Source organism: Eurosta solidaginis, chromosome 5 (assembly GCF_040869045.1).
Source record: "Eurosta solidaginis isolate ZX-2024a chromosome 5, ASM4086904v1, whole genome shotgun sequence".
Classification (NCBI taxonomy): domain Eukaryota; kingdom Metazoa; phylum Arthropoda; class Insecta; order Diptera; family Tephritidae; genus Eurosta; species Eurosta solidaginis.
The window spans coordinates 269,368,613-269,396,508 of NC_090323.1; the positions used below are offsets into that span (position 1 = coordinate 269,368,613).

The 27,896-nt window shown below is 37.1% G+C and overlaps 1 protein-coding gene across 8 annotated transcripts; it reads right to left on the reverse strand.

Moving 5' to 3' along the window:
* Positions 1-4,702: 4,702 nt before the first annotated feature.
* On the reverse strand, positions 4,703-27,770 carry Tmhs (Tetraspan membrane protein in hair cell stereocilia). Of its 8 annotated transcripts, none has more exons than XM_067790459.1 (7): positions 27,459-27,770; positions 14,539-14,722; positions 8,640-8,834; positions 7,518-7,651; positions 7,218-7,344; positions 5,272-5,514; positions 4,703-5,200 (listed from the first exon to the last, which is right to left on the reverse strand). In XM_067790459.1, the coding sequence occupies exons 3-7, from the start codon at positions 8,779-8,781 to the stop codon at positions 5,007-5,009; spliced, it is 840 nt and encodes a 279-aa protein (XP_067646560.1). In that variant the 5' UTR covers positions 8,782-8,834; positions 14,539-14,722; positions 27,459-27,770; the 3' UTR covers positions 4,703-5,006. The 8 variants fall into 8 exon arrangements, with proteins under 8 accessions (XP_067646560.1, XP_067646558.1, XP_067646559.1 ...); XM_067790457.1 differs by lacking the exon at positions 14,539-14,722 and adding an exon at positions 26,535-26,593; XM_067790458.1 differs by lacking the exons at positions 14,539-14,722; positions 27,459-27,770 and adding exons at positions 26,535-26,593; positions 26,690-26,902.
* Positions 27,771-27,896: the final 126 nt, after the last annotated feature.

The following is a 27,896-nucleotide window of genomic DNA, read 5'->3' on the forward strand; positions in this document are numbered from 1 at the left end:
TGTGACAAATTTTGCAATTTTTTCTGACTATTGCCTATCCGCGTTTAATAATCGTTTACAAGTCGATACTGTATACACTGATTTCTCAAAAGCGTTTGATAAAGTTAGTCACTCAATCCTAATTTCTAAATTGCTTTCTTCGGGTTTCCACTCAACATTTCTTTCTTGGATAAGGTCATATCTTCAACAGCGTAGTTGTGTTGTTGTAATTGACAATACTCACTCTCTTTTATTGCCACCTCCGGTGTGTCGCAAGGTAGTATTTTGGGGTCACTGCTTTTTAATCTTTATAAATGATATTTCGGCCTGCTATCAGCGCTCTAACTTTCGTTTGTACGCTGATGATTTAAAGGTTTTTGGAACCATTTCGAATGCCACTGACGCCGAAAGGATCCAATCTGATCTCGCCAATGTCGCTGTGTGGTGTAATACCAATAATCTGCCGCTAAATGTTGGTAAATGCTTTCATGTTATCTTCTCCAAAGTTCGCGATAATCTCCCCACCTCTTATTTTATTGGAGGCACCCGCCTCTCAACCCTTAATGAGATAAAAGACTTAGGGGTAGTATTCGACTCGAAATTTTCTTTCACTACTTACTTAAATGCTACCATTGCTAGGGCATATTCAGTGCTCGCCTTCTTTCGGCGCTTTAGCTCTGATTTTAGAGATCCCTACACTTTAAAATTATTGTTCACTGCGTTTGTTCGCTCTAAGCTTGAATATGTTTGCTTTATTTGGAGGCCATATCACGAGTGCCATATTAACAGGCTGGAACGGGTACAAAAAACTTTTGTTCGTTTCGCATTGCGATTGTTCAATTTCTCTGATCCTATTCCCTCATATGAAGACAGGCGTGCACTTATTAGCCTACAGTCTCTTCAATGTAGAGGAACCATTGTTTACATTACTTTTGTCTATGACATTATTCGCGGAGCAGTTGATGCACCTTGCCTCCTCGCGAGTATCCGTTTTTGTATCCTGAACAGGCCGCTTCGTAGCAGAGTTACTTTTTATACGGACAATGCCAGGCCCCTCTATGCCTCTAATGCACCTTTGTTTAGAGCCATGACCGAGTTTAATATATTCTCAAATTCTTTAACCATCGATTTTTGTTTGCCAAAGCACACCTTAAAATCAATACTCAGTGATATTTGTTCTGTGTAATCTGTAATTTTATTATAATACAAGTAGTTTGTAATTATCTTAGTTTAACATTAGCTAAGATAAAATCTGTTATATAGTCTGTAAGGCCGAAAACACCATAGACTGTTAATAAACAAATAAATAAATAAATAAAAAATTTTAATTATGTAAATGCGCCGAGGATTATACGATTTTCACCCATGACGCAATGACATCCACTTAGACTGCTTATGATTTCGAGGGCGGCATCCTTGGCCGCATAGTCACTCCCTAACGTTTCAAGGTGTTTCTCTGGTGAAGCTCGGCAGCATAGCGGGACAAAAGCATTCGTTGGAAAGTTTTCGGAGCTACACCTAGAGCTTCTAGGAAAGTGACGTCGACGAAGGTATGAGTTCGAAGTCGCTGTCCTATAGCTTCTGTACTGGCATATGGTGTGAGGCTCATCAGGCTTGGTAGCGACTGGTGGTAGGGATTCCTACTGTTCGCACATCGGGAATTGTAGCTCTTAAAAACAGCCGATAAAACTGGAGGCGCCCTGTGCCACGAGAGTCGTGAGTATTAATAGACCATTAATAGCAACCCTAAGTCGCCTTTATGCGTGATCGCCAAGGAGCGACAAATGATTTAAAGAAATTGTGTTCGCGACGATTATTAGGAGTTAACCCTAGGTGAAACTACGCTTTGGACGAGATATTCAGGCAAAAGTGTGACTATTTTATGTATTTTTTGTATCTCTATTTCTTTTCAGCAGACGCAGCAGTACCAATTCCAAAGACCGGGGTTAGGTTCGAAGCCTCTCGGGAGCAAGCGAACGAGGGACAATCCCTTCGCAAGGAGCTACTCCTGAAAATGTTTGAACGGTCTGCGAGATTTTGTTGCAAAAACCCCGGATCTTTCGGAAATGGCCAACACGTTGATTTCCTTAAATACACATAAACAAAACCTTTCCTAAATATAATTTTTTTAAATATAAAAATCAAGCTTTTAAAGTAGAAACAACGGCGTACGCCGGCGCGCCGCCTACGCCTCCGCCGCCGGTATATAATTGAGCCTACGCCGCCGCCGCCGACAAAATGATAGGCGTAAACCTCTATAACATACTAAACAGGTAAAATCGGAGTACCAACAGAAAACAAAGCTGCTGATTGACTATCCACGCCACTGTATGGCTACGAACTGTGGGCAAACACACTTCGGAAGAAGAATCGTTGTGAGCTTCTAACAGCTGTACAGCGATCAACAGCTCCTAGGGCAGACTTCGCTTATCGCACTGTATCAGGACCACCCGTACAAGTGCTTACCGGAACAATCCCATCGACCTGTTAGCGCATATGTGAGGTAAATTGCTACAAATGCTCCCTCAAAAAATACCTGCACAAACAAGGCCGATGATCCTAAGTGCAGACGTAGACGATGATCCCCAAGGCCTCCGGGAAGTGTCTGTATCGCTACAAGAACAGCGAAAATGGTGAGTGATCCAGAAGAGTGGGAACAAATCAGAAACCTTTTAGAAACCACACTCAGAGCAAAAAATCGGTACCTGGACGCAGGAACAACAGAGTACTCTTAAAAAACAATAAATATGGAACTCCACGAAGTAAAGCGAAGGCAGTCTCTGCGTGGGCCATGCTTCTAAAAGAAATGATTTTTAGTCCATGGACAGAGCTGCTGCGGTGGCAATAATTATGTTACATCAGGCAGGTTCAATCCCAATCCACAAAAAACAAACGAATTTCTTTGGCTTAACTTCACTTTGGATACTCTAAAAGATTAAGTTCTTAGGCTGACGTCGGTGTGGAAGCGAGAAGCGTTGCTACAATATTGATATAGAAAGCTATGAAAACTATTTTTTTTTAAATATTGTAAAAGATGTTTGAGTTCCAGTAACATTTAAAGCTTGTACAAAATATGAAAATAATAATTGCTTCTCATCTAACATAGTTTATACCATATAGGGCCACTTTCAAAATTTCTAGCTCGGAGCTAATTTTAAAATTTGTCAAAATTATATGAGTTTAACACCTCATGAGAAGCTAACTCTGAGTTAAAAAGATAAATTGGCATTTGCAAGCGAGGCTTACTTATAACCACTCACCTTCGACAAACACAATATAATATGGCACAATGCCTCTAACACCAATGTCCCTATGGTCCAACTCCGTTGAAACAAGAAGTTTTCTTGAATTTCGCAGGGAAATCGTCGTAGTATACCAAAAAACTAAGTTGTTGATGAGTAAAAGGGAGATAACAAGAAAGCTTGTGCTTACTAGAAGGTTCTAACGGAAGTTAATACTGCGACTCCCGTTTTGTTCCCTCGAAGGCGTACGAAGAGATGCCGTAGTTCCTGACTGTGGTTATGATAGTAGCAATTCCTATGTAGAGGTGTCTACAGAGAGGTGATAACATTCAATCTATGTGAGGTCTTTTAGTGACTGACCTGTTCACCCCAATCTAACTAGTCATCCCGGTTGGCCTTAAAGTTCTATCATCGTTTTTCCGCATTAGATCGATCGGAGTCCAACAGGTTAAGAGGCTTATACCTGTTGTATAAGGTGACTAAAATACAGTGACCGGAAGATTCGAGATTAAAAAAATCTCACTGCCCGCTTCGAACGGACTCGCCAAGGTACCAGCGCATCGGATTTATATGTGAGTAAGGACTATTGATATCCATAATGACACCAGAGGTGAGCGTTCTAAGTTCGTCTGACTTCGAAATGTATGTGGTCATCAGAGTTCTCCTTCAACTTTCAGGAACTTTACTAAGAACTTTTCATAGTTACTGAGGCAACACGGTATTTTGGGATTTATGTATTGTGTCCACCGTTCTTTGGAATTGAAAAATGGTTTTATGAACGTGGTGGATGCAAAGACACTACTGACTGTGTTTGGATACGACTACGCGCCAGCACATGTTCTTTTGGATCAAACGATTGAAATAGGTGTGTATGGATCCCATCAGAGTGCATTTTGCAGAAACTGCTACTTCAGCGTCTTTGAATACTTCCTCGCTGGAGAAGTATATTTATTGGCCAAGTCCACGTAGTGAGCAATGTGGCCCAAAATTGTTTAGGTGACAGGGGCAAGTCACCTTAAAATACAGCTTATTCAAAGAAGAGTTCGGGCCCGCCACAATTTTACTGCATATGAAACTATTGCGACACGTTCAGATGGAGAAGTGTGTTTAGATGTGGGGATATTATACCTTGGGGCTAATTTATTATTGATAATTGATTTAGATGCTTATTTTCTAAACTCTACAGATATATGTCATTCCTAAAGTTAGCGGTCGACCCCTTTAGGCAACGGGGAGAGATGACTCCTCTAAACCCTGAAATAGGCTAGCATAGTTGATCGTGTCAAAAGTGGGACAAACGTCACTATTGCTGTCCGCGGAAGTTGGTTTATAAGAAGCTGAAGTGTATTTACTATTGGCGACAGGTCAATGCGTAGAACCGGCTGTCACATGAATGGTTTAAGCAGTTTTATTTAATAGAGTTCGTCCTACAGCAGAGCTACATCAAGCAATTTTGTCAGTCTGCGATTGCGAACTTTCAATTCCTTATTAAAAGATATTTATTTATTTAGGCATTAACTTAATTTCTATTGTACATTACAAAATTTAAAATATAATAAAATTACATTATATTTACTGTATGTACAGGTGACTACTAAGAGTAGCACAGCATTTTCTTACAAGGTTTTCATTTTACTTTTGTTTCAGTCCATAAACCCTGCATTTAGGATAACAACAGAAAAAGAAAAAATATCATCATAACGCAACATAAAAAAATCACAAAACATATCGGCAGCACAGAGTTTACATCATTTACATGAAAATAAACCAAAATTTCGAAAATCCTCAGAACTGATGCATTGGATAGTCGGGTCGATATCGATGGTTTGGTGTTCGCGATGAGAATTGTGATATCGTGTCATCGCCATTCGCGGGCATATTGTGCGGTGGAGCCACCAAGAGAATTGGTTGTAGATTCAGTGATTTTCTCGAACCAGCCAAACTGACAGCGTCTGTAATGTAAGCGTTGTTAATCTCGCCTGGTTTAAAAGGAAGAATTATTGATTCCAGACTTCTCATAGCTACTTTCTTTTCAAACTTTTGAACTTACCTTTGTAGAGCGAGCTCTGATAAAGTGGATCGGGTTGTAGGCGTACATGTCTTGTGGCAAGTATAAAAGCGAGTGTGGCTAAAACGACACCATCAACGCAGCCAATAATGGCGAGAGGATAGGCCCAACGGATGCCGCATAGACCAAGCTCGAAACGATTTGCATCGGGACCGCAGATTTTGCGAAAGTCGTCTGAGTTCCAACCGAATGGGAACGCGGCACAGGCAACAACCATACAAAGCGCTGTAAGAAATTAAAAAATGTTAATAAATTAAATTGTTCCAGGAATTAGGCTAGGCTTCGTAAGTAAAAGTAACAAAAACTTAAATAAAATTTCAGTCACTTTAGTGGAACTTTAAGTCGTAACGCCTAATTGGGCCTGTCTTTGATACGACTGGGGAAAAGTTACTTCTTTTCCCCACAATATACGACAAAACAAAGAAAATTTTCAAATTTGTTCGGATGCGCCGTTAGAGCATCCAGCTGATGTTTGAATCCATCAAATAGTTGGATGAGTTACAGGTGGACGCGTTCTGCAGAGGTTCTATCTTGCTCTCACCAAAATTGTCTAGGAAATACAATGTCAATACGTAGAATATAATTGTGTTCTTATAAATGTGGAGTCAGATATGTGAAGATATTCTGCAAGAGGGTTTCTCTGCCATACAATAATTCGGCTATTCAATAAAAGTAGCTTGTTTGCTTGACTGTCTAGCCTCTACTAGATCCGCGGCGTGGCTATTCTGCAACACAGCTACCGTTAAAAATACCGTTGCGTTCATAGAGCAATACCACTTCTAGTTCATTTAGCGTTTGTCTACATTCACTCACTAACTTAGAGGAGATAGGATTTCCTAGGAATCTTGTGTTGCGCGTTAGTTTATGGAAGTAATCAATAATATTACATGAGAGAAAAATGATTTATATTTACCCAATGTATGGATAATTAAACATATTGAAATCGTCCTATATGCCTCAGATCTTAGGTTCCAAAATCCACGAGATCATTAGAATCAAAGATTTTTATGACTCCCTGAAGAAGGTGCGCAGGCATCAAAACGCGTAGGAGCAAAAAGCAAAATTTAAACTTTAAAGCTCCAACTTAGTATACAAAAACTGCCATTTTGGTCAAACAAAAGTTAGAACTGTAAGTTTGTTTTTCATCAGCCTTGAGGTCATGCCATTCGGGATCTCATTAAATCCTTAATTCCCTTCAATCTCTAAGGCAAGATTACCCTTAGCAGACCTTAGTTCGTAACAGTAAAAAGGGACGTTAAAACCGCTGTAAGACTTTCATTTTTTACTTTCCTACGAAAATGTTGCGTTTCTACATATTTTTCATAAAGTTTTATTGGAAAAATATTACTTAAAACAAAAGCTTAGCAAATCATTTTTGAAAGAAGTATATTGTGTCTTAGTGCTTTGTCAGCATTCCGCACTTCGCTTCAAGTACAAACGGTCAGCAGAATTGGTCACATTTCGACATAATTACAACGAAAAGTAAACAACACAAATACTTGGAATAAAAACAACTTAATATGAATATGTATGCACATTAGGATGGTCTTCGCAAGTAAAATCAACGAATATTTTCAGCTCATCTCAAACGATAGCACCACTGTAAAAGTTAGAACATATAAATATTGGTAACAATTGGAAACGGTCAAAAGGTGTCGCACAGGGATCGGAGTTCAGATTATCCTACTTTTTTATGTAACACCAAATGTTTATGGGACTTGTAACGCTCAGTATATACTCGGAAAGCTGTCTAAGCTAATTCTGAAAGCGAGCCTATATTTCATGACAGTAAATGATCCAATAGTAACCTATCATTAACATCCTTTGCTTCTAGCCCCTACATACCAAATCCAGAATCTTAGCACCTCAAGGTGATTCCAATTAACTCACATGCACATCACCCCTCAAAGCGTACATCTTTCACTTACCTGATATGATTTGCATCCAGCCGCATATGTGATAAACTCTTGTTGATTTCACGAAGATCAAGAACACCAAAAAGAATATCGTCAGCAATGCCAATGCCACCGCCACAATCATAAAATATGTTGCTAACTGTTTGTTTGTCAAATAAGCATTGTTGTTAAAGATGATGGCGATGATGATGGTAATGATGGTTTTGTTGATGCATAAGTGCAAACAATTGTAAATTAAATAAACAAAAAATAAATTTTAAAGTAAACATTAAGATAAGCTAACTAAGTTACGAGTGGATGTTGTCTACGCACCTGAAATGAGAATGTTGGCACTGTGAGTATGGTTTCCCAACGTCGTTTACAATTGTCAAATATTTCATCACGCTGACACACTTGCCAGAGACCTAAGCGACTGGCACTTTCCTTGTCTGGATCACCGACCCATTCTGCAAAGAAATTAAATACATAAAAGTAATTACGTGGAATTATGTTGTGTTGTTATAATTAATGGTTTGTGTCTATATAATCATGTAAGTGCATTGGAGAGGCCCTTATTTTAAAAAGTCGTAACTTTTCGGGTACTACCCCCTAAAACGTTTACCTATACCGAACAAAAATCTCCTTCAAAACTTTGACCAGAATACGCCTCAAAGTTTGAATATTGACAATATTGCCTTAATGCCCCAGCAATCTTTCCATAGTCATACCATAGTCATAACCCTTACTCATGATCATATTTTTACTCACCCATATCTATTGGCACCAATTAATTGGTGTCTTAACCTAAGAAATTTAATAGTTTCACAAAAGTAAAGAAAATGTAGAAAACTACTAACAAATTGCACACATTTTAAGTTAGTAATCAAAACATATTCAAAACGTGAATAAGTTTACAAACTCAAAAAATTATAGGTCCTGCTTTAAGTACTGCCTACAGAAAACACCGATGAGTTTGTAAGTTTATATTTGTACGAATTTCATATTAAAACAAATGTCATTCATAACGAAAAAGTGTTATTTGGTTTTCTCAAAATATATTTGCCTTATAGGTAACCCCCTGAGTTGGTAACACATAAAAAATAAAAAAAAAAAAAGCATATATATGTATGTATGATGTACATAACATACATGCATAAAATTAAAAAAATACCTTTTGAAAGCCTCGAAAAATGACTTTCGAGTGATCTTTTTAAGAATTTATTAAACTGAATTAATTTGCTTAAAGTCTATTCATGTTTGCGCAATAATTTTCACTAATTTTACATTAAAAACGTCTTTGCATATATTTTTTCCAATCTCAGCTCGTTGGCATAAAATTTTACATATGCAAATGTTTTAAACTAAAATAAGGAAAATTATAATAAAAAAAATTGTATTATGTTGGTCAACTGCTCATTTCATATATTAACTGAAATGTTTGCCTGGCACACTAACCTGGCGTCACAAAGGCAACAATTCCTATTATAGCATAACATATTGTAAATATCGCCCAGAGTACGGCTATGGCTTTTGAGTTGCGTATGTATTTGGTGGCATAAAGATGTGTCGTATCCACGTATTCGATCTTTGTCCCCATTTTAGCAGCTCACATATAATTTTGCACGCTCACGATTGCGCTGTGGAGTTTTTCTGAAAGAGAATTTAAGCGGAAAATTAATAAAATTTTGCAAATCATTTTCATTTCTTTTAAGTGGCTGTGAAGCCAGTGTTTAGTGTTTTTTGTGAGGTGAAAAATACCGAAATCCCTACACTTCTTTTAATTAAAAACAACCAGAATCGGTCATCGGAGCAATTTGAAAAACATTTGCGAAAAAATTTGAAAATTTGGAACCATTTTACGAGTTTGCAGTCTTTTAGCGCAATCGTTTTTAGTCTAACAAAGCAAAATTTAATAATACTTTTATTTTTTGTGTAGAAGAAAATCTGCAAGTCCCTTCGATGCCACTTTTACTATTTTGTACTATGTTGTAAAATTGGGCTACGAAACTGCATACTCAAAAAAATTCAGGAAACTGTAGCTTTAAAGTTCGAAGCTTTTGTAAAATTTCAGTGATTTTTTCGAACACGTTTTTGAAATTTTATAAAAACTGTCATTGTTATTTCCTTTTATGCTGATATATTTAAAAGAATAAGCAATGTGCTTGTAGTTTACACGTTCTCTCACTGATTTTCATAGTTTCGTTACGTGTTTTTCAGATCAAAATACCGTTACGATTTGTATAATTAAACGTTTTCCAAATATTGCGATTACGATTCCACGATTATTTTTGCTGTTATTTGGATAGTGTTCTTGGGTAGGGAACATCCAACTACATAACTAACTTCAGGAAAATATTTGCAAAATACTTATTTAAGTTACGATCACCCATGCCACTCTTGCTACTAATGATTTCAAAAACATCTGCATAAAAACTCACATCAAAAAGCATTTTGTATTTCTAATAAATTATTATTTTAGTTTCATATGCAAAAACATCAAATTTACATTAAAATACGCTTTACTAAAACTATTTTAAACCCATTTTCCCTCATTAACATTTTTGCAGAATTTCATAGTGCATAGCCTAGCCAATCGGATGTTGCTCTAAACACGAAAGACTTAAGTCACGAACTCGATTTAATTTATGTTATAAAAGATACGTATGTATGCATTCCAACTGTATCGTACATCTTGGCTAAAACGTAGTGCAAAGCATACACATTTTTTACATATTTCTCTTTACTCATACGAAGCGTAGCTTTCCATTAATCAAAAAGGAATTGAAAATATTTATTTGTTCATCACAAAACACTCTCACTTCTGCGCTTTAAAATGGGTTTCGCTTTTTCAACGAGTCTCACAAGCTCAGCTGGATGAGCAAATAATGGATGAGTATATGAGCAAATGAGGCAAAAAACAAGTTCGAATTCTTTAGCCAAAAACATCTTGGGTAAATGGCCGCATAACAAGCTAACTATATGATCAAGGCATATCGCTGATACCCTCGCCATTTTCATACATTTTTAAGATCAATTTCATGGATGCTTTTTTGTTTGAGTTTTTAAAAATGAAATTTTTTATTTTTTTCTCATCAGGCCTAGTATTGCAAATATGTATGCATGATTGATTATACCAAATAAATAGTTCAAGTACTCGAACACATGCTAAAATACATGTACATATATATACATATATCAATGTGTGCTACATATTTAGACGTCTGTACTCATTTATATGGCTCATGGTGCGGTGAACTGGATTTTTTTACATTTTGCCGTTAGGTATATATGTAGATAGTATATAAAAGTGAAAAATACCATAAATAAATCGAGTAAATGAACCCATTAACGAATGCCAATTTAATTGTTAAGGTCGTTTGCATGCGCAGGCATTACAATAACAAAAACGCAGGTATTTTAATGGCAATCAATTCATATGCAGTATCAACGGCAACAACAGCGGTTCTATCCAACATGCATCATAGACGTTTTAATAGGGAAGATTAGGGGTGTTTTAGGTATGGTGTCAGTTCTTTGCCGGATATCTGGTATGTTCCGCTACAAGCACCTTCTGTCGCTGTACCAATTTTTTGAACCCTTGATAATTCGGTTCTGTGGATTTTCGTCTCCTCTTATATATAATATTCTAAGACCGTCACCCCGCACCTCCTCGGATTATTTTTTAGTTAAATTTTATGATTTGCAGTTTTTTATTCTTATCCAAATTCTGACATTTTCAAGCTTTAAAACCTCGCAAAAGAGGTGTGTATTGACATCAAGTGGAAGCTGATTGGACGAGCATTTGTTATTGCTTACTCTGGCATGAATGAGATTGCATTGAACACAAAAATTGAATAAAAATTATTTTATATGAGTTAACTGGGGATTGCCCGTATCGCTTAAAATGTATGAAAACATTTATTTCAAGCAATTTTTAATTTTATAATGTATTTAATAATTTGGGAAAAATTTAAGCAACATTTCATATAAGTAGACAACATTTGGTTAATTCGTTGTAGTTCTAGAAACCCGCCTTTCAAACAGACATAACTTCAACACATAACTACATACGAATTATGTGATGTGTGGAAGATAATATATGCGAAAAGAAGGCAATTGGAAAAACTTTACAACAACTAAGGCATGACGTAGCTGAATGCGTTTATAACCATTTCAACTATCGTAGGAGTGCGGGTTCGACTCCCACTCCCGGGAGAAAAGGCTTTGAAGAGATTTACAAGGTATAATCGAAAGAGCTGTCGCCTTGTGCGTCCTGATGTCACGTTGTTTAAATTTTTCCCAAATTATTAAATAAAAAATTATTTTAGATGAATGTAGTTTCCCATGGCAAGCGCTGTGCCTTCCACGTACATTTACATTAGGGTTGGACTTATTTACATGTCGACGCATTGTATGTGCTTTTGTATAATGATAATTGCCATAATGCCGGTGTCTGTTTTTAAAAGCTCTCTTTAAATGTATAAGGTATTGAAATTAAGATGTTCCCCTCATCAGTATGACTTAAATCACTGCATATATGAATATGCACATTGGATAAGAGGAAGAAAATAATTGTTAACTCTTGAAGGTATACGGTAGTATAACAGACATTTTCGTGCGGTCTGTTTTTTTAATATGAAAAGCCGAAGTTTCGTAAATCATCGATAAAAATGGAAATTGTATCTTGGTTACTCTTGGTAATTCATTCATATTGACAAACATAGCGCGCGTACATATCAAAACAGGGATTAATGAAAAAAAGCAATGTTGATAAAACGCAAAAAATATTAATTGCCACTCCCACATGCACGGCTACATTCTTTTTTACAAATCCTTTTGCTCTTTGATTAGTAGAGGTACTAGCAAGTCTGTAGGTATTGAATTGTGAAGCTCGAAGATGCTCGTAACTTCAAAATTTCAGATTTTTGAGTTAGCCTCTATTAATATTGGTGTGCAATATATATGTAATCAGGGTGCTTAGAAAGTTATCGGTAGCCTTTTGCTTGGTGAGAAGAAACTTGTTGTACTAACTACATATGTACCAATTACTGCAATTGGAATAATTCCATAAGTATCGATTATAGTGGAACGAAACATACATACATATATAAGGGTGCGCCTAGAAAAAAGTTAAACGAAAGAAATTAAGTTAAAGATGCAATGTATTCATTTTCATCCCGATTTTGCAGTTTACGATGTCGCACAGGTTCAGTGTACCCTATGACAACAAACGTTAAGACTTACGTTACGTGGGATTCAAGGGGTTGTGTAGCGCATCCCTCTCAAGGGGTTGCCAGCGCAATATGTAGCTTCTCCAACCCAATTGTCAACCTCACCTATCCTGTTTCATTAACAGACCAGGCTGTGGCGACCCCAATCTCCTCATGGAACTCGGGGGTGGGGAGGGAGGGATGGCCTTGAAGGTTTAATGTGGTCACGGCAACAATTGTTCCCGAGATGGTCAGTCTAGTAACCTTATGGTGCTTTGTTACCGGAACGTACCGGATCTATATCCGGAAAAGGACCGTCAACATCGATAACACTCCCCAAAGCCTTCGGGGAATGTTGTTGTTATTGTTGTTGTTGTTGTAGCGATAGGGTTGCTCTCCGAAGGCTTTGGGGAGTGTTATCGATGTGATGGTCCTTTGCCGGATACAGATCCGGTACGCTCCGGTACCACAGCACCATTAAGTGGCTAGCCCGACCATCTCGGGAACGATTTATGTGGCCACATTAAACCTTCAGGCCATCCCCTCCCTCCCCAACCCCAAGTTGCATGAGGAGCTTAGGGTCGCTAGAGCCTCGTCTGTTAGTGAAACAGGATTCGCCGCGGATAGGTGAGGTTAACAATTGGGTTTGGAGAAGCTATATATTGCGCTGGCAACCTGAAGGGTTGCGCTACACAGCCCCTTGAATCTGGTATTTAAGTCGCCTCTTACGACAGGCATACCTACCCCGGGTATATTCTGACCCCCTAACCCGCTGGGGGACTTCGGGGAATGTCTTTATCGTTAATACAACAACAACAACAACTTATATTACGTAAAGTCATTATACAAAGAGTCATCGAAATCTAATCTTTACAACCACGTTTAAAATTTTAAAGGACGTCTATCCACGAATTGATACTTCCCAATTTGAGGAGGTTAATTTCCTTCACTATTATCAGGCAGCAGATCGGAAAAAAACCCCAAGAAATCTCGGAACCAAATCTATGGCTCAATAATCGGTCAATGATAACATGACCTACATATGTTTGGCATAACTCCAGAGACCGCTTGTACGGACTGTAGAAAGTTCAAATATTGACTGGGACCAGCACCTTGGGCATCAAGAACACAAAAACAATTTTTCCACATGAGCATGATTTGGTGGGTGACCGGAGCAATGCACGAAAGCGCATTGCCAAATTCGGCGAATGACGGAAGGTTTGAAGAGCGATGTGCAAAGTGTACTTAAGTTACAATTCCAAAGCAACGTTAGGCATTTTAGGCACCTTAAACTGAGGATGTTAATATCACTAGAACCAAGACAACTTATCACTCTATTAACACAGTCGTGGAAGAGTCCCAAGCTGATTGTCCGATTGAGTTTATTATCAGAAATTTCTCCTCATCGATTGGTCCTTAAAAAAGGGCCCATAATATCATAATATTTATGCTTCGTTATTTCAATTATCCACGCTTATGTAGTGGGACAAGGCTTTCCATCACAAAACTTTTACGGATGCCATTGAAGCAATTCATTTTATTGGAAAATTTTGAAATCAATAAAGTTTAAAACCAAGGATTATATTGATACCGATAGATTTGTCTTTTCAATTTTAAATGCCTCAAATTTCCTATCAATGAAGCTAAGGACGATCATTAGATGCGAATCAGGGGATTGATGAGCGCAATACAAACCTTTATAGATTCAGAGCTTCTGCAACTCAATTGTCAACCTCACCTACGCGAGGGGAATCCTGTTACAAATATGAGTATATCATACAACAACAGTCATTCATTAGAAGTCAATCTTACCAATTCATGTTTTACCCATGGCCAGTTACGCGTAGCTTGTATATCTTTATAGAAACGTGGGGTAAAACCCACGGGCATAAGCTAGTTTATAATAAAATACAATTTATATAATTTAGAAGTTTTATGAAAATCCTAATATAAACATTTGGTATTTTAAGAAAAACGCCAAAAAATATTGTTCTACAAAATTTTAATTATTTTGAAATGTGGTGATTTCGTTTGATCAAATGAGGCGCGTTTTCGATTGCAAAACTTGAAATCAAATGCGGGTTCATTTCGTGAAATTGTGCATTACAAAAATGTTCACTTTCCGCCCTGCAAATCTTACTTACTTACTTAATTGGCGCTTAACCGTCTAAACGGTTATGGCCATCCAACAAGGCGCGCCAGTCACTCCTTCGCTCCGCCAACCGGCGCCAATTGGTCACACCAAGGGAGTTTAAATCGTTTTCCACCTGGTCCTTCCAACGGAGTGGGAGCCGCCCTCTACCTCTGCTTCCATAGGCGGGTTCCGCCCTGCAAATCGGACGAGTTTTTAATACAGCAATATAATTATCGAAATATTATGGCACGCTGTCATATATGTATTTTTTATCACTCTCCTCCTAGCCTCTTGGCATATAATATTTCGTAAATACCAACGTATGTACAAATTGTTTATTTTGCCATATACGTATGTATGTATGTTCATATATATGTATACATATAATTTGTTGGCATTGGCTGAGTAAAAGTTAAAATTGCATCAACAAAAAAGAAAAGGCAGCGCAGTTGACCCAATTCCACATTCGTTCATATGGCACTTACTTGCAAGTTGCAACACCATTGATATGAATGCAGTAAATGAGAAGGATATTCATATTTTTTTTATCTTTAATCGATATTTATTAGCGTAATAAATGTAGAGTCATCCCTGGGCTTAGGCTGTCAAATTTCCATTGCAATTATTCATTTCTGCCATATTTCCGAGACTTTTTCAGAGACGCACATATGCGTGTACGAACCGGTTTGATAGAGCTAAAGCTCTACTCACAATAAAACAGGTTTAAAATTTAGTTGCAGCTTTTTTGGCAGATAGCTATAGAAAATTATGTCAAAAAGCTGCAACTAAATTTAAAATCTATTTTATTTTGGCTATGACTGTGTGCATATATCCTATCCTTCAACTGCCTGACAGGATGTTCAAGATAACTACATTTTCGTGTTTTGGCAGAGTTTTGACTTGATGTTCAACATGGCGCTTCAAGTGCTTAATGTGAAAATATATCAAACGCAAGTACTTTATAATGATGCTTAATAATATCGCATTTTGTATTAGAGACATTTTCGGCGAAACTTTTCTTTCAATTTGTTCAAATGCGAAATCTTTCACAATGTTTCTTCTTTTTCAATATTGAATCAATACAAATAATCTTTATTTAATTCAAATTTTAACGCGGTCAGCTGAGCGGATGCGGTCTTTTCAATGAGCTGTACGCCCTCCCCGACACCTTTAATTCCATGCCTACGATAAGTTTTTCTACTCATCGGCTTTGTCATGATCTCAGCATCAACTTTCTTTATCTGTAATTTTTTTTACTTATTTTCTTTATTTACGTTGCATTCATATGAGTAAACAATTGTGAGCTGTGTGTTAATACAAAAATAAACCGGCCAATTGATTGCTTATATGCGTCCATTTCACCGATCATATATGTACGTATGTATATAGAATGTATATTAAAGTGCAGTGCGAAAAGCGCTTCGGCGTACTACACGGTCCCGGAAGAAGCTATACTGGTCGTTTCGGGGACTACACCGATATCTCATCTCGCTGAGGAGAGAAGAGTAATATTCTAGAGCACATGACACCAACCATCTCTTCAATTTGATGTGGAACCAACGCCTCTAACACCCCTCTCACTATGGTCTACCCCTGTTGAAACAGCAATTTTCCTTGGACTCCCGTTAGAGGACATTGATGAAAATTTGTGATCGGTCGCACCTATTGGATGGGGCGAATCACTGCTACAACAACAACAAACAAGAGCGTATCGGAGGTGAATAGAGATGCTGTTTCCATACATGCGCGAGAAGAATCGATCCGACGCAGGCAGCAACAGATAACTAATCACTGAACTTCACCCAGGGTTAAAGCGACCACACAGGGGGGTCGACTTTTACTTGACCAACTTTCTAATCGGAAATAAATATCTCCACACAATGAGTAAGTTTGAAAACCCAAACTGACTGTACTGCGCAAAATTAGACGATGTACGGCACACCTTCATCGAATGCGAGTATTTCGCCCAAAAGTGAAGGAGAGTAGAAGACATACTTGGCTGTGTATGCGTGGTCAGTGTCACCAATAACATGACCTGTCCAGGTGACAGATCGGATACTGTCAGCACATATGTGAGGCATATAATTCGCATAAAGCAAGAAGACAGCTGCCTCTCCGATTAGCGTGGGAGTAGCCATTGAGCTCACGCAGCGCGTACCAGTACCCCAATGCTAAATGCCGTCCCAAATACAGAGAACTTCGCAGGGGTTAGAGGTTGGGTTTTTGTTGGTAGCCCTTGAAGGAAAAAGGGAGTCCTACACTTGGAGACCCTCGCAGTGACGAAACTCAAAAAAAATATTTAACGAAACGACTTCATGATTCATTTCAGTACTGCAAGATTTTCTTGGTATTAAAAAGAGTTAAGCACGGCCCTTTAAGTTTCATTCAAGTATTTTTTGTAATAAATGATCTTAGTGACTTTTAATATCCGCCATAGCGAAACCACAAAACTGGCTAGCCATTGTCCATCGTTCACAGGCAATCGTAATAATGAAAACGTGAAATTATTTATCTTTTCCAATGTTTATTTGTACTAAAAATACTTTTAATGTAGTTAAAATTATTGGTTGTTAGCAGGCAATACCGGCTTTCGTTACTCTCAACCAAGTACAGGCCAGCTATACAGACAGACACTCGCTTAAACAATCCGGCTACGCGACAAATAGCCAGACAATCAGACAAATGTGTGGGAATGCAAAGAAAATTGATTAGACGTTCGATCAACCAGTTTATGATAAAAGGAAACAAAAAGTAACAACAAAAAATTTACTGTAATAACAACTGATCAAACGAAACGCACCCAAGTCACGACGCACTGCAGATTGTTTGTCGGTCTGCAAAACTATCAACTGCGGTGGTGCTACATTGTGGGATGCCTCTACTGGCTACTACAGAGCCCACTTGCAATAATTGTTGTAAATATATACGCACAGACAAACATGTGTCTTAATATAACATCATTATTATTGTTATTGCAAAATCATCGCGGGATATGTTAATAAAGAATGGTTCGGAGATCAGTGCGGTTCTAGTTTTAACTACATGACAAAATCAAAATTCATATTTATTTCGCAATAAAAAATTTGTATCAAACAAGTTAAGATGACAAATGAAAACGCACCATGATAAATTGTTAACATCGCAGCAACTTGTTTAACTGGTATAACAAAAGTAACAGCAGCACATTTGCCAGGGATCGTGGCAGTTTTGTATTTTACTGTAAAAAGAGTACTTCTAAGGTGCAATCGGCAAATTTCGTGTACAAAAATATTGTTTTATATAAAAAAAGCACGAAAATAAATATTTGTATAGCCTTTTCAGACTTTGATGGTATGACTAAGCTTCATTTCATATCTTATGGGATCTAAGTGAAATCAATAAATATACAAAGGCTTCGCTGGCTAGGTCATGTTATGCGAAAGGCCGAAAACGATCCGGCCAAGAAAGTATTTTAATCGAGACCTCTATTTGGAAGGGGTCTCCCACTAAACTGAGTTGACAGAGGCAGGTGGAGGAAGACTAGATCTCCCTTGGTACTCCCATTTGATGGCAGTTATCGCGAAACAGGAAAAGCTGGTGTGACTTGTTACAAAACGGTCAAAGCCGCTAAGTTTAGGCGCTAATTAATGATGGAGATGTCAAATCAAGTGGACCAGCAGCTGAAGGTAAAAAGTACTTTTTTTCTGGAAACTATTTGCACAACCGTGTATTAAACGATGGTTCGTCATTGAACAAAACTAAGTTAGTATTGTTTTGGTTTCCCCAGACATAGACTTGTTTTCATGTTCTCTTTGCTGTCCCTGATATTTATAAATTTAAGAGATACTTAAGGCAACTATCAATCATGTGAATTTTGCTTGTACTATTTTCGTGCGAATATTGCGGAAATACGGAAACTCCGCCATGACCAATAATTTAAAAATAACAAAACCTTGTTTCGCCGCATACTTGCAGACTCACGTCCAATCGGTTCTATGCTTTGAACAAAAGTATAACTGGATGCCTCATTATAATTCCGCTTGGTGCGCTTATTTATGTTTGAATATAAATAAATTCAGAGTACTGGTCAGTTGGCTTTATAATAGTTACTCAAAGTTTCACACTTGTGCAAAACATTCTCCGTTCTAGCCAAAAGCGAACAAATGCTCAGATTGTCTTTAATTTTTTCTCCTGACATAACTTTCCACATAACTTCGTTGATTTATAGACCGAGCTTCTGTTCAATTATATAGGTAAAATTAACATTTATGAATGGATAGGGACAGCCCTTTTTACATTACTTGCCCTGGAAACGCACTCGTCAAGACATCAAAATAATGCTTGGCCGCTTTAAAGATGGGTGGATAGTCAGAAAATTCGTCCAACGGGTTAAGGTTCGACTTGCCGTGGCTCGAAATATGGTCATATGTAGTACCTGGGTTTAAGACAACAACTTGAGTGTCTCCTAGTCAAAGAACACGAAATCAAATCGATCACGTAGTGGTAGAAGGTTCATCTTACGATTGTAAACTTCTGTGCTGCGAAGAAATTTGATGCAAAATATACACGGAAGTGATGATTACCACACGCGGCACTAATACCTGCTCACTAAAGGCAATCTTGGAACTTAAAAACCGGCGGATAACACAATGTTTCAAGACCTGGGCAAGCTCTCGAGAAGAACGGTAATGACCACTTGGCAACTGACGTGCAGAGCGTATTAACAATATCGAGGGACAACTCACCTTCTTGCTAGATAAAAAAGCAGAAGACGAACCCAATTGTCCAATCACTGACGTTGGGATATATGTTTCGTCTCCCAACTTTGACGAAGCAGAAGGAGAATAGGAAAAGCGACGAATTTTCGGTTGAAGTGTTCAAGCACGGGTTTAGTGAAGAGCATTCATTATATTATGGAGAGACCTCAAAATATGATGAAGGGAACGAACATCTACACATTTGACTTAAATGAGCTCTGTCCAATCCACAGAAATGCTATTCTGCCTGCGGGCTTAAGGTTCCATATAGAATATTGTGCGAAAGACTGAAGGCTAAAGTTGATGAAATGGCGTTAGGTTAGGTTAAAAGGACCAGGCCAAGAAGACTGCTTCCCAGCCCAACACTTAGGCCACCAATGGGCCCATTGTGATGCCCTAGAAACGGTTTAATCAACCCTTGCTCTATCAGTTACCGGCTTCAAAATATCTTTGCGATACGCCAAATTCTGGAAAAGACTAACGATAAGAGAATCGACAAGCGACAACTTGGTAGACATAGAAACAGCTTCTGAACGCAGAACTTTTCTCTGCTATCTGAATATAAAAGGCCTGCCTAGCCTATAAGGGTGTGCCAAAAACGATGAGCAACACCATCGTAAATAGAGAAGACCCTCAACAAGGCATTCGAGATCAAACGAGGCTTCGGGCAAGTCGACTCCTAACTAACGAGCGTTTTAAGCTATAAGTTTTTTATCACACCTGTCCTGATAAATGGTTCGGAATAATGGACCGTGATGAAATAAGATGGAATGGCACTTGGAGTATTCGAGAGAAAAATATATGTATAATATATAGTAATGCCAACAGAAGTTTAATCATGAGTTTAGTAAGTATGAACAGAGTACAGCGAACATTAAAAAATTGAAGAAAACACTTCCGCTCAGATAGTGTTCATATCGGCCCCGGTATTCGAAAACAGAGGGAGACCTCCACTAGTGCTCCCAATTGTCTTTAGTCGTTTTTACTACATGGTACATATAACAGCAAAAGTATAGTAGGTAAATTAATTAAAATTAAACTATTTGAATAATAGACTGATTAAGTGTTAATTATATTATTTACTTAATTTTATCATAAAACTCAATTAGCAAATTTGTTTTTCTTCTAATTCAGTTATTGGATACATGAAAGATAAAAAAAAACGAATTTGGCACAAACGGAATTACATAACAACGAAATGCATTAATGAGATAATGAATGTGTGCAAATGAGTATCGTCTTTGACAGTGCTAAAGCGCATAAATGTCATAATCAACATTTTAGAGCGCCGTAAAGATTATATTATTTCAATGCCTATAATGCTTATTTTATGAAGTAAGTTCCATTTAGAATCTCTATTTTTGCAATCTTAAGGAGAACAAGTAAATAAATATTGTTTCCAGGAATAACTTATGAACAAATTTCATTTTTGATAATAATTTCACTTAAGCAGGCTTTGAAAAAGTTTGATACGCCCTTTAACACTTTAACATTAGCGGTGTTGCGGAATTGAATGCAATTTGATATGTTACAAAAAATTGAAAAAAAAAAAATTAGTTCAAGTTGGCCATCTGCGCATCTAACATATACACTTACATAAATGAGTGCATTATGGCAGCGACACAATGAACTTTTTCATATAGAAGCTCTCAACGTAATCTTATGCACCACAGTATCATCGCTACAATTACACAAGATGTTGCGTTTGTAAATATAAACAGCACTTTAGTTTTATCAGATGAAATTTATTTCGTCTTGCCCATTCACTTTAAAAATTTCGCGAAGTAATGTTATTAACGAGAAAAATATTTACTATACAAGAAAAATACTTGCAGACATATTTTATCTCCTATTCTTTTGTTAAAATGCAGTTTTAAAAAGTGAAAAGCGTTGGAAAGTGGGAAAAATAATTTCACTTGCAAATTGTGAAAGCACTCATAGCCAAAGCAAATGTCGAACGCTTCTTCTTATGCTTTACATGTAGCAAAAGTTGAAGGTTGCCAACTTTTGTATGTCAGGTGGCGCTAGTGTTGCTCTATCTGCCGTTCTCCATAAAAATACGTGCAATCTTGTCATCATGCATACGATTGCGTTGAACGCATCTATACCAAACATTTCATTGTGACGCGGCCATTAGTTTTGTATGCATGAGCTGAAAGCTTATTTGGTAAGTCGAACTTCATCAGCTTCAAATAAAAGCTACATTGCAGGCGGTGAGTAGCACTGCCCAAATATACAACCTAGGGAATTAATACGTATGAAATTGCAGTATTGGAAAACTTAACTGGTTTTTTAGTACTTCTTTTAATTATGTACATCAACGTTAAAATTTTAATTTCTCGAATTCTTTGAAAGAGATAGTAGGTCAAGTCACATCATATTAAAAATTTGGTTATTTTCCCTTATGTATGTATTTTCCAAAAATTCGGCAAATGTTAACTGTTGCAACATATTGCCTTTCATATTTGAATTCTGTATCGGATTCCAAGCAAATCGAATTTGACCCAGCGGAATGGTGCAGAAAGATTTTATTGACTACATAAAGCAGCGAATAGAAAAATAACACAGGCAATTTTTTACAAATTTCGTGAATTGAGCTTAGGAAAAAACTTCTCATATTTTGTAACTGAAACTATGCAAACCAATCTCAAAAACGTTTTCGGAAAAATTCTGAAAATTTGAAAAAAATGTCAAACTTTTTGTTTTTTTGGAGCTCACTGAATTTTTTGAGTATGCAGTTTCAGTAACAAAATTTATAGTTTCAGTTAAAAATTCTTCAAATATTGAAAATAAAAAATAAAATTTAATTAACGAAATTTGAAAAAAAAAAAATTCCACTGCTATATTTATGTTCACTACTGTATGTTTTTGGGTATATTATATTTTTTTATATCCCGATGCCTCCCTTTGATATATAGAAACTTATGAAGTGGAATAACTTGATTCTAGATTATAAAAAAATTTGTAGAAAGTTATAACGTCTACATATCCCCTCTAAAATGAAATGCAAATTTGCTACTAGAAGATCTCGTTGCACCAGTGCTACTATTAGTTTTTCGAGATATTGCGTTCTATTGTACATTGCAGAGAAGGGACAAGATTTTATGAGGCCACTGGAAAACTTTGAATAAAGAACTCTTATTTTGCAAGCTCTGCCAGCCAGATCAACGACTACAGCAGATTAATCATATGTTTAAAAAAAAACTATTGCCCATATTCGTATTTGAATTTATGTACGTATGTATATATGCATAGTATGTAAAAATTATTTTAATATTTTCCCCACTTATGAGCTCAAAATAATGCAGCACCAACTTTAAAAACTTCTGTCAATTCATCGTTAAGCAATTAGACGTACACTTGCGTGTGAACTCGCTAAGCTTCCGTTACAAAAATGTCTTTAACGTTTTTATGATGGCACTTAATTATTTACCGCATCTAACACACCGCCGTAAGCACAAGACACGTCTTAGACTTCAATGGTGACTCACCAACCGACTGTCTAGCAACAACAGTCGAAGGTACATCAGTGAAATCACAAACAATACATTTTGCATAGCTATTATTTTTTTTAAAAGGTGCTTTAAAATTTTTTTATGTAGTTTTGTTTTCATAGTTTTTCCTCACACCTAAATAAACGCTTGAAACGCCCTTAACGACCAGACGCATGCGCAGTGAGTAGCTCTTATGGTGTGGTCATGACACAAAGTAAAAGCAAAGTTTTAACACTTGAAAAGCATTTTTCTAGTTTTCTCCTCGTTTTCGCCACCGTTTATAATGATTATTTCACAGTTACTTAATAACCGTTCACAGGTTTTTCGGTGCAGCCTTAAGTTTTTTTCCAACCCTACATCATAATTTTTTCTGCAAATTCATACTTGGTTATTTTTTCATAAGATGTTTAGAAAGTTTGGTCTTGAAATGTGTCATTATTTTGTTAGATATTTATCCAAAAGTCTAACTGCAGATGGTTTTCGTCAAAGTTACATAAATTGACTAAAGTCTTAAAAGGGAAGCAAAAGGGATGGCCTATAGATTTCACAGTTGCATAACATTTTCTCAGCCCAGCATTTTTCCAACAACACACAATTCAAGGAATTTTGATTGATTATTTCATATTCCCTTCTTTGTACATTATATTTTCCAAGTGGTGACCTGAAGCTTAGTCAGCCCCCCTCTTCCATATCACTTGCGAGTTTTATGCAAATTTTTAGATCACGTTTCTGAACTTTATTTGGAACTCAATGCACTATCCAATCCGCCGCAAATGTGCATATTTTATACTAGCAACGAAAAGTACTAACCGCAAAAATTAAAGATAAAAATATAATCATTGCACCAAAACTTTGTTAAGCAGCTAGTTAATTTTCGGTGCGCATCTAGATACATGTGTATATATGGATGTTAGTATGAAATCAAAGATAAATAAAGAGCGAAACAAATAAGGCAAAATAAAAAGCTGAAATTCTTCTTAGGTGAAGTAAGCAAACCGCCAACCGCCAAGCAAGCTGCTACTTCGTAAAACCAACTCAAATGCTCTCAAAGCACACGGATACAGAAGTAGACAATGAAATAGAATCACTGTAAGCGGGATAAACACTTGTTTTTTGTTTTTAACAGATAAAAACAGCAATTCCACGCATTTGCTAATGGACTTAGACTGATCGACTTTGGCGGTGATCGTACCAGGTCCATATGCAGCTTCAGGATAGAGAAGATCGATCGCTATCACTCCATTGAAATTGCTACTTCGTAAAACCAACTCAAACGCTCTCAAAGCACACGGATACAGAAGTAGACAATCAAATAGAATCACTGTAAGCGGGATAAACACTTGTTTTTTGTTTTTAACAGATAAAAACAGCAATTCCACGAATTTGCTAATGGACTTAGACTGATCGACTTTGGCGGTGACCGTACCAGGTCCATATGCAGCTTCAGGACATAGAAGATCGATCACTATCACTCCATTGAAATTGCTACTTCGTAAAACCAACTCAAACGCTCTCAAAGCACACGGATACAGAAGTAGACAAAGAAATAGGATCACTGTAAGCGGGATAAACACTTTTTTATTGTTTTTAACAGATATAAACAGCAATTCCACGAATTTGCTAATGGACTTAGACTGATCGACTTTGGCGGTGACCGTACCAGGTCCATATGCAGCTTCAGGACATAGAAGATCGATCGCTATCACTCCATTGAAATTGCTACTTCGTAAAACCAACTCAAACGCTCTCAAAGCACACGGATACAGAAGTAGACAATGAAATAGAATCACTGTAAGCGGGATAAACACTTGTTTATTGTTTTTAACAGATATAAACAGCAATTCCACGCATTTGCTAATGGACTTAGACTGATCGACTTTGGCGGTGACCGTACCAGGTCCATATGCAGCTTCAGGACATAGAAGATCGATCACTATCACTCCATTGAAATTGCTACTTCGTAAAACCAACTCAAACGCTCTCAAAGCACACGGATACAGAAGTAGACAATGAAATAGAATCACTGTAAGCGGGATAAACACTTGTTTTTTGTTTTTAACAGATAAAAACAGCAATTCCACGCATTTGCTAATGGACTTAGACTGATCGACTTTGGCGGTGACCGTACCAGGTCCATATGCAGCTTCAGGACATAAGAAGATCGATCGCTATCACTCCATTGAAAAACACACAACCATACCGTCCATGTTTCGAAAGGTGGAGGGCATGCTTATAGTGTTTTAGATGTTCGCACAATTCGAGCTTCCTACATCGATTCGGATCACTATATCGAAAAAAGGGCACTGTATACACGCCGTGTTGAGATCAAATGAAACGAGAGGAGTGTGTAAACGCTGACGTAAATAGAAGAAAGAAGCGTGGCGTCTTTTAAAGAAAATAAAAATTAGGGTAAAGAATGACGTGAGTATTAAGAGCTTGAACTACTAATAACAGTATAGCGGCGTATTCCACCAAAAAGTCGACAAATGGAGGAAAGCTTCAAAGCTGGGGTGAAGAGAAAATGGTGACCTCGTAACCCATGTCTAGAGAGATCTTATATAAAAGGCAGTAATGACGTTTTGAGTGCGGCTTAAGATCTGGTAAATACACCACGGAGCACATTTTCGCTATGCCAGAAATAGAAAAAGGCCGCCATCGAAAGCATAAAGTTTTCCTCCTATATGCCGTCTGAACTTGGTTTACCCTAAAACATATACGGCTGTGTAAAATGACATTGAGTAACACCACCTGCTTGCTCAGGCTTGTGAAGAATCCTTCTCAGCTGTTCGAAACTAAACGAGAAGAATTAAAGAAATAAAGCGGAGAGTTACTCTTGACAACAAATGCTACTTTAGACAAATTGTACAATTCAGAGATAGAGCTACATATGTGTTGGCTCAACAAGTTACTTCTCATTCCCGTTGCGATACATGATGGGGCCATTCGGGGAGTGTTTGAGATAAGAGTTAGTTAGGGCACGACTCTCCACTAGCTCTGTCCCTTCCCGTGTATACGCCAAAGAGCTTTTAGCGATTGCCTAGTTAGTCGAAAGTAGCATTTTTTGGCATGAACTGGTAGTGTTGCTCAGCGTCATTTTGTACACCGGTATAAGATTTTCTGCAAAACCAAATACAAAGGCTGCTTTGAAGCTGGCGAAGAGGTAATATGTGTCAATTCCTTTTTGATGATTGTTTCCACGATTTAGGGGATAGGCATCGCTCGTATGAGCGTCCCAGGCGGTAGTAGAATGCTTCAATTTCCTCATCAACATTTCCCTCCTTCGAGCGCAGATTAATGAGATATCTTCCCTTTATAAGGAAAGTCGTGGGACGTTTAAATTTCACCCATTTCCAAACACCTATTACTTCTTCCGACATCTTGTACACCCTTTATTTCGCCCTCAGGACCATAGTAAGGCTGACGAAAAATGGAAGATGGGACTAACGTTATAATATAATAAATATAGTTAAAAAAAAAAACTAAAAAACACGCAAATATGGTGTCGTTTTAGTATATACAATGCACCTAGATATTTGATGTTGTGGTTTGGGGTTCGTGTTTTGTAGCGAGTTATTTAACCTCAACCGCGAGGTTCCGCTAGATCGGTCCTTTGCGCGCCTAGCATAGAGTTACAAACAAGCATACATACAAGTGAAGCTAATATAAGCGTGTTAAAAATAGAAAAACATTTCACATTAATAAGTTATTATTTCATTAATAAGTTGTCAAAATGGGAAGTCTAAAAGGTGTGGAGGTTCTACTGAACTGACACTTACCGTTTTTGTTTTCTTTTCGCTATTTTTTTATTGATTTAATAATAAGAGTCAGTATTTTGCTTTTATTTAAAATAGAAAAAAGATAGTTTATTTAAACTTCTTAAGTAAACACCTATATTTTGAGCCAACTATGGACCCCAATATTAAGCACTCACAGTTTAAAGGAGCCATTAATAACGTATGTATGTAAAGCTTAAGTTTTCAAACTAAATTCTTGTTTTTATTATTTTGGGTTTTATTATTTTTGTCTTTTATGTTTTTTTTTTTAATATTTTAATAAATTGTTTAAGTCTGTAGCGTGGTTCATATTTGTGTATGTATTGTGTATTCCTGCTCAAACAAACATCACCTCGACGATACATTGACTCGTTCTCTACCTTCTAACATTCTCATTTTTGTTATTCGTTGCTGTTTACTAGGTACCTGTTCCTCAGGTTTTTCTTGTTGCGAGCATTGCATCTGCGCGCCACATTTCTGTCAAATCACATGGAAATTGTTTTGTTTGAATTTCTTTTCACCTACCCCACACACTCTTACTACTTTTTCTCATTCCAGTGAATGAGCGAGAAATTCAAAAAAATCCTTATCTTTTAAAACCTCCCATGAAATTTATTAAATAACACTTTGGTTAATCATTTGCGAAAATATTAAAGAATTTAATGAAATTTATTGGTGAATTTTATCGAAAACTCAAACACTGTTCGGTTGTATGAATGTTGTGCTTAGCTATGCAATTTTAGCTTGAATGCGAATATGGCCAACACAAATAACAGCCAATGGCATTTGGCATGAAGAAAAACCAAATTAAAGCAGATAAATTCTGCAATGCGAGCAGAATATTTATGTACCGAATTTCTTTATATTTGGTGTATGTGTGTGAGTAGATGTATATGATAATGCATATATGTAGCTAACTTAACGTACAACTCGACTTGGCTTTTGCCTTTTTATGACTTTCTGGCCGCTTTGAAGTCACACTTTCGTTTCAACACACTTGCACTCCTTCCAAATAAACGAAATGTTGTAAACACTGAAATTTCACATCCGCAAGAAGTCAGGAAATTTCCTCACATTACAGTATGTAATAAATTTCATGTTTTTTCTTGCTAGATATACATATATATGTATGTATTATATATATCATAAGTATGCAGGTAAAATAAATGCGATTATATTACACCGGCGCGTTCATGCGCTTGAAACGTAACATGAACTGATGACTATTTTGGACTAAACTCATAGCGCCGCTTGCAAATTAACTTGGAGCATGTGAACCATCATGGTGGTGAGCTCGACACACATATGAGCACTCCCTCTCACGGTAAACGAGTTGATTTTTCTTCTCCGAGATCACAGTATGGT

Bases quoted from the DNA above. Each gene is read 5' to 3' on its own strand.
- Tmhs (XM_067790455.1), bottom strand. From the start codon at position 8,781: ATGGGGACAAAGATCGAATACGTGGATACGACACATCTTTATGCCACC. The intron at 7,345-7,517 runs GTGCGTAGACAA...ACAAACAAACAG, and splicing joins TGCCAACATTCTCATTTCAG to TTAGCAACATATTTTATGAT. The intron at 5,515-7,217 runs GTAAGTGAAAGA...AATTTCTTACAG, and splicing joins CTGGATGCAAATCATATCAG to CGCTTTGTATGGTTGTTGCC.